A 12,912-nucleotide genomic window follows, 5' to 3' on the forward strand; every position below is an offset into this window, starting at 1 on the left:
AATAAATAAAGCAGAGCTTTACAGTATCCCACATTTGCATTAGAAATAATAAAAAAGAGTACATATAGCTGCAGTGAATATGAAATAGACTAACTATTTCAAAATACTAGCTTACTTGCTTCATGTATGGGAATTATGTTGAGTGCTTTTTGACCTTATACACATATTTTGTATGTGTTTTTCTCCACCAAGGTCCCTTTGTATATAAACTCACTGGCCACTTTATTAGGTAAACCTAGCTTGTACTGAGTTGGAACCCCTTTTGTCTTCAAAACTGCATTAATTCTTCATGGCATAGATTCAACAAGATGATGGGAACATTCCTTAGAGAGTTTGGTCCATATTGACATGATGGCATCACCCTATTACTGCAGGTTTGTCGGCTGCACATCCATCATGCATCTCTCCCCTTCCACCACATCCCAAAGGTGCTCCGTTGGATTGAGATCTGGTGACTGTGGAGGCCATTTGAATTCATGTGAACTCATTATCATGTTCAGGAAACCAGTTTGAGTTGGTTTTAGCTCTGTGACATAGCAGGCTATCCTGCTGTATGTAGCCATAAGAAGATGGGCACACTGTGGTCATAAAGAGATGGACATGGTCAGCAACAATACTCAGGTAGGCTGTGGTATTTAAACAAAGCTCATTTGGTACTAAGGGGCTTAAAGGGTGTCAAGATAGTTGGATCCATGCTTTTTTGTCCAATTTTGGTGAGCCCTTGCAAATTGTAGCCTCAGTTTCCTTTTCTTTGCTGACAGGAGTGGCACCTGGTGTGATCTTCTGTTGTATTCCATCTGTTTAAAGTTCGACGTGTTGTGCATTCGGAGATACGCTGAGTGGTAATTTGAGTTATTGTTGCATTTCTGACCATTCTCTTTAAACCCTAGACATGGTTGTGAGTTATAATCACAATTGATCAGCAGTTTCTGAAATGCTCAGATCAGCACGTCTGCTACCAATGACCATGCCACGTTCAAAGCCACTTAAATCATCTTTCCTCCCCATTCTGATACTCTGTTTGCCATGTGATAGGTTGATTAGATTTTTGTGTTAACGAGCAGTTGAATACCTAATAAAGTGGTCAGTGGGTGTATAATGTAACATGGACACTGTCATGTCTGTAATGACACATGCAGGCATCAGCATGGAATCATCATAGCCACAACTAAATCAAGCAAATAAATAGTTAGACCTGTGTGTGAAAAATATGAATTGTACCTCCCTGCTTTTTCGTGTGTTATAGAAAAGAACCTGTTTGCAACAGAGCTCTTACCTTTATCTGGTAAGAATGCCAGTTCAGATCTTATCCTGCATGCCTCTATATCAGTGGTTCTCAACCTTTCTAGGGCCGGGACCTCTTGGTAACATTTGCCAAGCTGTGATGACCCCCAGCTGGACTCCAGAATTATTAAAACTGGACTTGGGACTAAAAATAGAAGCACACTCACAAGAACACAAACCCTCCCCAGCCCCTGCTTGCCTGCTCTGTCTCCATGCAGCCTTCTCAGCCACAGCACTGCTTAGACGCCCGCCTCCTGCAGAGCTCACATTGTATGGGAGGCAGGAGGACAGCAGCGGCTGTGAATAGAAAAACCCTGCTGTACACACTCCCCGGCCACTAGATGTCACTGCAGCGGCCAGGGAGTGTGTATAGCGGCACTTTTATATTCACAGCCTCTGCTGTCCTCCCGCTGACTGACACTGACACTGCTGCGCTAGGAGGAGGCTGAGGAGCCTCTCACCTAGTGCAGCAGTAGTGGATGCTGCGACCCCCTCAACAGTGAGTTGCGACCCACTTTTGGGTCGCAACCCACAGGTTGAGAACCGCTGCTCTATATGCTATAATACATATTTCTGTGCCCATCCCAACACATTGGAGGACAGGCTCAACAGAGCCAAAGCTAGCTCCTTTTGCCTCCGAGGCAAGAACAGACATTTGTGCCCCCCATCAAGTAATCAAGTAAGTAAAAAAGGTTTTACCTATCCCCTAGGGATAAACAAGCACTTAACTCTTACAATGTGGGATCGTTTTTTGGTTTGCCCAGAGATTCAAAATGAAATCTAAAGGAGAAATCTGCTTTAGAAATCAGAGATTAATTTCATGACACTGCTCATATTTAAAATGACTGTGTCCACGCACAGTTAAGTAGTGCATTGTGACATTAACTCAGACTCTAAACTACTTACTGGACAGATGCTACTTTATCATATGAGTGCATTCTGACGGTTCAAAGTGATCTTTTCTATAAGGTAGTTTTTCCGCAAACTATGAGGACAATTTTTAAGAGCGGTGGTCTTTATATAGTTATGATAAAGTTAATGTTATCAGAAATGTTAAAAATCAATAGGTATTGATTTTGTTATACTTTTTTTTCTTGCATATTTAAAAACATGTCATTAGCCCAGTGCATACAGGTGGCGCTATACCATTATATATTGCTGTGGCTAATGCATTATACTATGGCATAAATACTCACTTTGGGTGCAGGTGCTAGTTCTAAATCAGATGCTTGCTCAGTCGCCGCTACATTACTCCTATTTCTGACTGGGTCACCTTGTGATCTACCATCTGCTGACCTGAAAAAACAGTTGTGGAAACATTTTAACATTGCACCAAGGGGAGCCATACACATTAATTGAGTATAAACACATTTATTTAGGTTTATTTTAATATACAATATTTCAGATTTCATGTCATTTTCAATTCTCAGACTCACAGAAAGACTCAAAGAAAACAAATATGTCACAATGGTGACATCAACCAACTGGATACCATTGTTTATAGTGCTAATTAGAGAATGAAAGCAAGCATCTGATTGGTTTCCATTATAATTCAGCTTTTGTACAAAGACTTTCTAATTGCCATTGTAATAAAGATTTTGAAACAAGAGGACAACTTTTTAAAATATGCCGTCTTTTTTTACAAAATGTTCCTTAAAGTGCAGTTTAAATCTGCAGCCTATCCTTTAAAGACATGCTTTTTCTATTAGAGAACAGAAAGAATTACCATAAGAGCTCTTTAGACGATTCCTTAGATGATGATTTTCTATCCAAGCCCCCATGACCCTCGCTGCTTTTATCTCCTCGAAAACACCCATCGCCCCATTTCTCCAGCTGCATCTGTATGTGGACTAAAAGTAAGCAAGAGATCTTCACACAAAAGACAAATAAAGAATATTTGCTTTTATTTTTTACACCATTTAAAACCGCTATCAACATGTTTTGTTAATTGCTTAAAAATAATAACAAGCATTACAAACGACATACACAGGTTAACCAGGAACATTTCATTGTTCTTCACTGGTATTTGTTAAACCCAAATGTGTGCTATACAAAGTACATTTATTTTATTATTGTCAAACATGTTTATACAACTGCAAGTGTTTTTATGGGCTATATGATGGATTATATGATATCACATGTGGATTATTTGATATGCAGCATCCTTAAAGGCACACTACATTCAGGAGATTACTCTTAAAAATGCATTCAAGTATCTTACCTATTAACGAAAATGTATTTTATTTGTGTATCACTGAGCTGTAGATCCTCAAATAATCTCTGAATTGGTGCTCACAGTGTCCTTCCTTCTGGAGGGTGGCTACTTTTGTTCCCCATGGTCCCTGTGTGTGTTGTAAAGTAGCCACCTCTCCAAGATCGCTCCCGTGATGGACTACAATTAGTAAACTAAACATGAGATTGTAATCCCTCACAGGAGTGAGCTTGGAGCCACCCTCCAGAAGGAAGAACAGTGTCACCATGAATTCAGAGATCTGATAATCTACAGCTAAGTGATACACAGATAAGATATATTTTTTGTTAATCAGATGCAGGGGCTGTTTGGATATTCAGCACCAAAAGAAGTTGCTGAATACAATAGCCAGAAGTGGGATTCCCCCAAATTCAAAACATGTATGGCCACAAAACATGGCACTTTTCACACTTGTGAGAGATGCTATGTTATAGATTTGAATGGTGGGAAAGCTTTGCGGCCCAATGGTATGGTATGCATGCTCCCTACTCCCCCCCCCCCTTGCAACCCGGACTGCAAGCTTGAATAAGGGTCTGGTTTGAATTGTAATGGGAACCCCACACCATTTTGTTTTCTTTTTCTGTTTTGCACTTTCTATTGTATTGATGATGGTCACCAGGACAAATATAAAGGGTGAATCTCCCCACATTGGACAAAAACAACAGCCAAAACCTGACAGAGGTTGCATCTCTTCCCCACTATATTGAAAACAAAAAAACGAAATATTTTCGCTAGGAATATACAATAATGTTTTGCTAGTGGTATATATACAGATAATCTCACCATTGTGCAACAATATTAAAAAGTAAAAAGTTCTTATAAACTGAAAGGGATACTTTTATCTTGGCCTTTATACCTTTCCTCACACTATGTAAGTACACATATGAGGACTCACAGTTCAGGTAAATCTCAGTTGTTGCAATAACTACATAAAAGTAACTTTGGGGAAGCATAACTTTTTATTTTCTCTACTTCTTCTTTATGTAAACATACTGTATAAATAAATGGAAATTACATTGAGCTACAACTAGTAATGTAAACAATCTAAATGGAATGTAGAACTATAAAGTATCCAATACGGTATACTGCGGCGTCTCAGTATAGAGCTGGAGCTCGCGGTATACTGAGCCTAGGGTGACGGGAGGAAGCTAGTTTGTGTCCTTCCGTTACCCTAAGGAAAACTATGGGGAAAAGCCTTAACCCCATAGTTCTCCTTTAAGGGCCTGTGTTGATGGACTTTTGTTGATGACAGTTTCAGACGCTTCTGATATCATTCAGAATTAATTGATAGTTACATTTGACCTGCAGTTAACCTCCTTCTTACCTGCATTTGACTTGCTTCAAGCGTGTTTTGCAATTTCGTAGACTTTTATGGAAAACTAAAACCCACTTGAAGCTAACAAATGCCCATTGCAGTCCCTAAATCTGTCAGCAGTATTTTAAAATAAACCTGTCAGCAGGAATATAAAATACAACTATCAGTACCATAGGGGTTCTAAACTGTCAGCAGTACTTTAAAATACAACTGACAGTAATATAAGAATCACTGCAGTGCTTTAGGCTATGTCCACACCATGTCTGGACCAAATCTGGAGCAGATCTACAAATGCAGTGCAGTGCATTGTTTGCAGATTTTTGCCACGATTTTACCATGTTATGAAGTGTTTTTTTTAGCTTAAAATGGGTTTTCAGGTGCGGTCCAATGTGTTTGCATGCGTTTGTATGTGTTTTTGATGCGTTTTTTTCTGGTCCAGGATGGACTGCGTGAACAGAGCACAGAAAGAGCATAGGGATACATTATGATGCTTTTTTGGTCCAGGAACAAACTGTTCTGGTCTTGACATGATCCGGACATGGTGTGAACAAGCCCTGAACGTACAGTTGCCTCTGATGAAATTAAAGGAAATCAGATCAAACATATAGATATTGCAAGGCAAAACAAAGATCGATTTACAAACATAAACAAAACAGGTTTTGAACATGCAAAGTACAATAATCAAGAACAAACAAACAGAAAACAATTTCTGGCTAAAGGAAGCTAATCTGTTAGTCAATATGAAAGGATAATTCAGCATTTAAAAAAATATTCCAGTGAGTCTACATACTCTGGCATTCATCCCGAGCTTTATAATTGTGACAAATGGAATGTCAATACACCTTCAAATTACAAAATCATGTGCACTGAGACCTATCCATTTACATTTAGCGAGCTATGCTTGGAGATATACAGCTTTAATGCAGTCTGATCATATTCTGACACTGCTGGACCCTTAGTTATCTTTATGCTTACATATCACATGGTATCTATGCATTCACAGCATATATAAAACGATGAGTTTTGTGTCTATAGACAACATAAACTAAATTGTGAAATGGTATTACTAATTCTTGTTCTGTTTGAGCTAGATGTATTTTGATACAAGATTTGGAATCATTTGGAAATGGGCAAAAATCTTTTTTGTTTGTTTTGGATAGCATGAGTAATGTTTTTTCTAACCATTGTGTTGTTTGATTTTAGTTCTAGTGCTTCATATTATATGTGGGGTATAGACCTGCTCCATACATATAGCTGTAATCTTATTTTTGTATTCATATTCCTTGCTTGAGTGAATTGGTTTTATTTGTTTTTGTATTACATCACTTCATGTATGTCTAAATATTCATTTAAGTGTTGGATGGGGCATGATATGGATAAAACATTTGACAATTTCTTTTACTGTCCTAATTGTTTCAATTCCATTGGAAAGATTTTCCTTCACTTCCTCTTTAGACTCGAGACACAACAGGAAATAGGACTTCTCTCCAAAGTAAGGGACATTTTCTCTTAGTTGTCACTGTAACAAGCATCCCTATAAGATTACCCTTTTCCAAATTATTGAAGGATTATTTCTTCTCCAGTGACAACTCCCTCATTTTAAGTCCGAATGACAATGATCATCAAGACAAATGGAAAGAGAATGAATATCCTTAGACCACCAGAGCCCGAGGGATAAGTGGCTGCAGGGACCGGTCTAGCAATATTGCATATAACTGTTACCATGGGGTCATTGTAAAATAATTTTTAAGGTGTATAGTACCAGGCAATCTCTTCTGATCATTAAATTAAGAGTATGAGCTCCAAGAACTGCAGTGGTTGCAGTGGTTAGATTCTTTATTTCAGGTCAGGTATATCAGATCAAGGCAAACCATTACATACATAACTCCCAATAAGTTGCAAAAACATTGAAATAAAAATATAATAATAATAATAATAGAATAAGCACAAAAACTGATGGAATACCTAGGAATTGTTTACAAATAGATAGCAATGCAAACATTACCTAAATCCAAAGACGATTTTTCTGGAATTTTGACAGTTTTTGTGCTTCGCTCAGTTTCAGATTTGATGAGGTCTGTTTCATCCACCTTCTTTTTAATGGACTGTCCTTTGGACGATTCCCCTTTCAGAGCAGATTCTGACTTTTTCCCTTTACTCTGAGCTGGCGTAATTGGTTCACTTAGATCTAAAAGATCCAAGCCTGGTGATAACACTGTCAAAGATTGCAAAATAAATGAGAGCCTGAAACTCCCAATGATTATGTTAGTTATTGACTTAATACTCTTTAACAGTCAAAATAATTAAGCTGTAATCAAAATCTTTGGCAATGTAAAATGTACAAATGGAAGGTGCAGACAGGAATTTTTTTTGAACTTTTACATAATATACCTGCCTTGCATTTTTTGCCACATTCTTTTTTGTCCAACATTTACCAAAATCATGTTAAATAACAGAATATTTTTAAATAGGAACTCCATATGTTGATTCAGTGGCTTCAGTACTATCTAAGTTTCACAACTTAAGCAATATTCTCACCACTCTGTACACGCCAGGAAGTGTGTTCCACACTTATCCTTCACAAGTGTAGCTAACCGTGGTTGCTGTGATGCCTAGAAATTTCCAAAGAGCTCACCATCAATCACAGCATTAACAGTGCCTAACTTCTGAGCCAATCCCCTTGCCATTCAAAAGGCTGCAATCTACCTGGTTTCTTTCCTGCACGGATCCCCTCGGAGCCAGCTGAAACAATGTGACAGATGACCCTTCTCAGTCACTCATTCCTAGTCTCCTACACCTAGTCCCCCAATGAGGTTTAATTCCTTGTGCCATTCCTTGAGTGACATGCTGTTCTAAATACCTGTCAGTCACATAAACCTGTAAAAAAGACCTAACACTCCTTTATATTTACACACTAGATGGGGAACCATGCAGCTATCACCAGCTTAGGTCCCTGTGTTCAATAAAACGTACGCAGTCTTTACAAAGCATTGCTGTGTTTACTATTCAGCACCTATATTTGTAAGATAATGTTAAGTATTTTTAATGCAAAAAGTACACACACTGCTCAAATTTTGGTCAATTCTGTAGGAATCAGCCAAAATTCAAACTGTGTTTGGCCATCTTAAGACCCAGGGAGGGAGAGCCAGCAAAGATCTGCTGCATGCACATGTACAAGCAGTGAACATGCCCTCAGGAGAATAGAGCGAGCAGAGTGATGACTAATCAGAGTGCTGCTGCTCCTTCACTGTCTTATCAGCAGCCTGGGAGTATATTTATGGCAATGCTGTGCTGCTGCAGTGAAGGCTTAGGACCTGATTCTACTCTCTGGTAAGAGTATTTGGGTCACACGACGAATTAATAAAATCATTTGAAACATAACAAAGCCTCCTATATATAATTTGACAAAACATTCAATGTCTTTTATCTGTGATTCCAGAAAACAAATCCATCATCATATTACTCATGTCTACCACAAAGTTACATTGCAGCAATAAATGTGCAAATGTAGAATGTATTTTTAATTAATTTAACTGGTCATAAATGTGGTCATATATCACATAGCACAATATTAGCTGTTCCAGCACATGCCTAATCCATCTGGATTCTTGACAAATCCTGGCATCCAATGGTGCAGGAAATGAAACATGTAAACATAACACTTTCTTGCAGACACTGATTGCAGCTGGTCTTGGTCATTTGGGGCATTATGCTGTAGTAAATTCCAGTAAAATATTTGTGTGATTACATGCCACAGTTATTATTAATTCATGCAAGTTAAACAAATTCTCATCCATCTGTATTAGCAAAATCAAGCTTATTTGAATTTGTCATTACAAAGTATCTCTATTTACCAATCCCCTGGGACCAAAACAGATTTCCAGACTGCTGTACATGACTATTACTGTGATTACTGGACTATTACCGTGATCACTGTGCATGAAACTCAGTAAACCACATCCGAATGGCCTGATACTTGCTAAGTTTGATATAGCTATGAAGAAGGTAAATCCTAATCCATTAAAGGAAACCTCCAGGCTAAGCAGAATGCATTACTTACAACCAAAAACAAATGTACTAATAAACATGCCTTAACTGTATACATTTACGTGTTATACTTTGTTCATTAATAACATTCATGCGTAGACTAGGAATCCTCTGTCACACAAGCAGGTCATCATCACATTGTGTACCTGCAGAGAGGGATCAACACCCAGTCACCTAATCAACAGCAAGGGATTACATTACGCCATCCATTGCATGTACTCTAAATTCTTTAATTAGCAAGGAAATGCTGATAGGGAACAGTTACATTTAAACAGTGAAAATGACATGTCTCTCAGGGAGTCATTTAATCCAAATGTATAGTAAGGGTAGGATCTGAAGGGTTTCTACTTTCAATATTTCCAACAACGTCATTTCTATGTGGCCAATTAACAATGAAATGTGTATGCTTGTGGCAGTCTCTGCGACTATACTGATTACTGACTACTGACACCAACGTCCTCTTATCTAGAATTGTAATGGATGTTCCATTTTCAGAAACAGCACACAGGAACCAAATGTGGCACTATTACTAATACCAATACAAAATGTATACCTAAAAAAAGAAGTACACACATATAAATGTAAAGTAGATTTAAAGCAGGGCTCCAGCCAAAAATAAGATAAAAATGAAGAGCACATTAAAGGATTAAATAATAAATCCAGCCTCTTCTACAATATGCACCTTCAATCCAGAGACTCCCCCACAGTATTCATCTGCCACTAGATGTCTGATGGCCAGCCTTATTAAACCTATTTCCTCTAAACCCAGGTTGTCCTGGATCCACTCTAGCCTGTGACTGGACAGTGAAGGAGAAGCAGCACAGTGATGAGCTAATCTCTCTGTCACTCTGCCCTTCTTCCTATCAGCATGTTTCTTGTCAGCTCATGAACTTATTGACTCCTTGTTCTGCTATTTCCCCTTCCACTCCAGCTCACTATACAGGGACTACAAGAGGCTGATATCAGGTCAAATTCAGGTAATTACATTGCTTGAACTTAACGATGTAGTAATGATTACAAAGGGAAGAGATTTCAATCTGAACCAAAAGGCGAGAAAGGATTGCAGAGTGCACACACACAACACTCTCTGTGGCAGATGACATCAGTGCTGAGTTTCCTCAGGTATAAAAGAAAAAATGTCACCCAAAGCTTATTGAAACATGTTCACTGCAAGCAGAGAGGTATGTATATTGTGAGACTGCCATGAACGGATTACACCGGAGGCTGTGTCACAACTCAGGACCAGGAAAATGATCTGCAGTTAACTAACAAAGCACCAAAGGGTCTGGAAAGCATCATAATATATCCAATACCCAGTGGATGCATATTAGGTTAGCGTTTCCCCAATTTAGAAGTTTATTGAGAAGAGAGGTTTTAGAGACTGGGTTACTTCAGAGACTGTACCGCGGCTCTAGAGCGAGAAAGCAGTCTGCGGTTATTAATAGAGTACATTGTCATAAAGCAGAGTCTAATGCCTAAAGAATGCACTCTGATGTCCACTGCTCTGGACCTGGAAAGTGCCTTTGGCTAAGTGACACTAGGGCCTGAAAAGCAATGCAACGCAGAGTGTAATGTTCAAAGATGACCTACCAGGTTATCCACGCCACTATCAGTGCCTTTTTCACAAAGGGAGTCATCAGAGACTGGGCTAATTCAGTGTCTGTAGCACTGCTCTGAAACTGGATAGTGCTCTGCAGCTAATTATCACAGTACACACCTTTGAAAGCTCCATAATTTAGAGCCGTGCATTATAAAGTTAGATTACAGGTTCATCCATGAGCATAGTTTTCAGAGATTGGGTCACACCAGAGTCTGTGCCATGGCTCTGGACCTGAAAACCACTCTGTGGCTAACTAACACAGTACATCAAGGTCTGGAAACCACCACAAGTAGACGCCATAGAGCTCACATATCAGGCTTGCCCAACAAAGTTTAGTCCAGCGGTGTACAGGTATGGCCTCCAAATCTATTGCTGTGGAAACACCAATCTGGATAGTTTCTTTGAAGAGACAGCCTATTAAACATCTTGATTAAAGAGAAAAAAAGAGAAAAAAAAACAGTACTGGGCATGTTGACAGTAGAGAGGAAGACAGTCAAAATAAAAATAGAAATTTAGCGCTCAGCCTCTTAGGACACTAGCCAAAAACTGAGGCATGCCAGTTGGAGGCGAAGTTATACTACGCACATTTTGGGATTTTCCTTAATTTCCAGTGACATTGGTCACCAGGTCAAATATGGAGACTCTCGCTAGTGGGGTCACAGACAGCAATATAAATCTAACAAGGTTGCTAAACCTCCCCTACTCTATCTAAAGTTTCTTTTTTTTTATTTGCTTTAACTACACCTATATACACAGTCTGTGATTGTGCTCAAACTCACACTGCCTAAAACCGTGACCTATTTTTGTTCCTGTGAAAAGAGGTTCTGCAGCAGTAACAATTCACATTACCAAAACTGTTACATGTAGGTAATTTTTGCAAAGTGGGCCCTAATTATGACCTAGGCTCTGAAGTTGGTCACATGTGAGTGAAAAGCTTCCCCAGCTGCTTGAGAACCTGGTCATTACATAAATACATTTGGTTTTAAAAGGCTGCTGTTATTTTGTTCATGATAAAAAAGGCTGTAGTGCTTAATTTAGAATATTGCAGCATTAATGTGCTCTTTCTTTTATCCCCACAACAAATACACTTGGGGACCAATTTAGTAATGGAGCAATTTTGAAATGGTCTGCAAACCTGTATTTACCACAAACATCCAGTTAGGTTTGTAAGAGGCTTTTTTTTTATTTCTGTAAACTTTTTGGATATTTGAAATGATCACGTATTCCCAGAGCCAGTATAACAATAATGTATTTAGTAAGTCAGTTCAATAATTAAAATTCTTCTATACATTTTAAATTGTTGAATCCTAACACATACAGTAACTGAACTAGATGCATGGCGATCTAAACTAATATGGCAATAAATGGAAAGACCGTCATAAAATAAAGGTATGATGGAAAGGATAGGCCTCATTGGCATGTCTGGGCAGATTTGGGCAGGATCTGGAGTACACTGGAATCATTTTGTTATTTTGAAATGAGTGTTTGTTGTTGCATTTGATTAAGCATGCACATTACACACAAACTTGTGCTTAAGGTTTTGTAACGCTTCCTGCGAGCACGATGGCGAGTGTTGGATCTCAGCTGCGGAGGTAAGTGGAAATGGTTCAGTAGGGAGGTTCGCGGTAACACTTTGGGGTTGATTTACTAACCTAAACACACACACACACCAGGTGTGTGTGATTTTCACACAGCAAAACGTATTTATCAACCAAAAAGTCTAGTTTCCATTAGAGCTCACCACAGCCTTACTGAAACACATCGCACCAGATAGCCCCAGGTCTATTGTTGTTTCTTTATTTTTCTCTCTACAGTTTCCTTTCAGCTCTCATATGGTCATTTTTGTATCTTTGGAGTCCATCTTAGGGAGACTCTGGTCAAGGTGGGCTATCTGATCTTGATTTGTGAATTTTTACTTGGGTGAGGGACTTTGTTGCTGTTTCTTAGTTTGGACTTTCTTGATTAAGAACTACTTAATAGTTTGTTAAGAATAATACACTTGAACAGTCTAATCTTAGTGATGGCACTGCTATTCTTTTCCCTCCTGGTGTTTCTGAATGCTGCAAAGGCTTCACAGACCCGTTAAATTCATTTTTAAAATGTTTTTAAAGCTTCTCTACTTTTTAACATCTTGGAGCCTAGATGTGTGAAATCTTCTACATCTTCAGTCTATTTTTCATACAGTGTAATGGGTGTATATGTTGCATTACTTGCCCTAAAATATTTGCAAAAGGGTGAAGAGATGGAGAAGGCAGGAGAAGTGAGCAATCTAGTACAACATAGCTGATTTGGAAAAATGATCCAATTCAGCTCACTTTCTGGTTCAGCTATAATGCCCTAGATTGTTCACGTCTCCTGCCTTCTCCAAACTATTTACCCTTCTGTGAATAAGCCTGTTAGTCTATAATGTGTAGT

General features: G+C 38.7%; 1 protein-coding gene across 2 annotated transcripts in view; it reads right to left on the minus strand.

Moving 5' to 3' along the window:
• The window catches only part of PEX5L (peroxisomal biogenesis factor 5 like), a 186,827-nt gene that overhangs the window by 44,130 nt on the left and 129,785 nt on the right, over window positions 1-12,912 (minus strand). For both annotated transcript variants that reach the window (XM_018554893.1, XM_018554894.1), the window contains exons 4-6: window positions 6,856-7,065; window positions 3,011-3,134; window positions 2,481-2,580 (exon numbers count right to left, since the gene is read on the minus strand). In XM_018554893.1, the coding sequence (XP_018410395.1) occupies window positions 2,481-2,580; window positions 3,011-3,134; window positions 6,856-7,065 (434 nt within the window). The remainder of the gene's footprint in view (window positions 1-2,480; window positions 2,581-3,010; window positions 3,135-6,855; window positions 7,066-12,912) is intronic.

The sequence above is a fragment of the Nanorana parkeri genome, unplaced genomic scaffold (assembly GCF_000935625.1).
Source record: "Nanorana parkeri isolate BGI_ZX_2015 unplaced genomic scaffold, ASM93562v1 scaffold177, whole genome shotgun sequence".
Lineage (NCBI taxonomy): Eukaryota > Metazoa > Chordata > Amphibia > Anura > Dicroglossidae > Nanorana > Nanorana parkeri.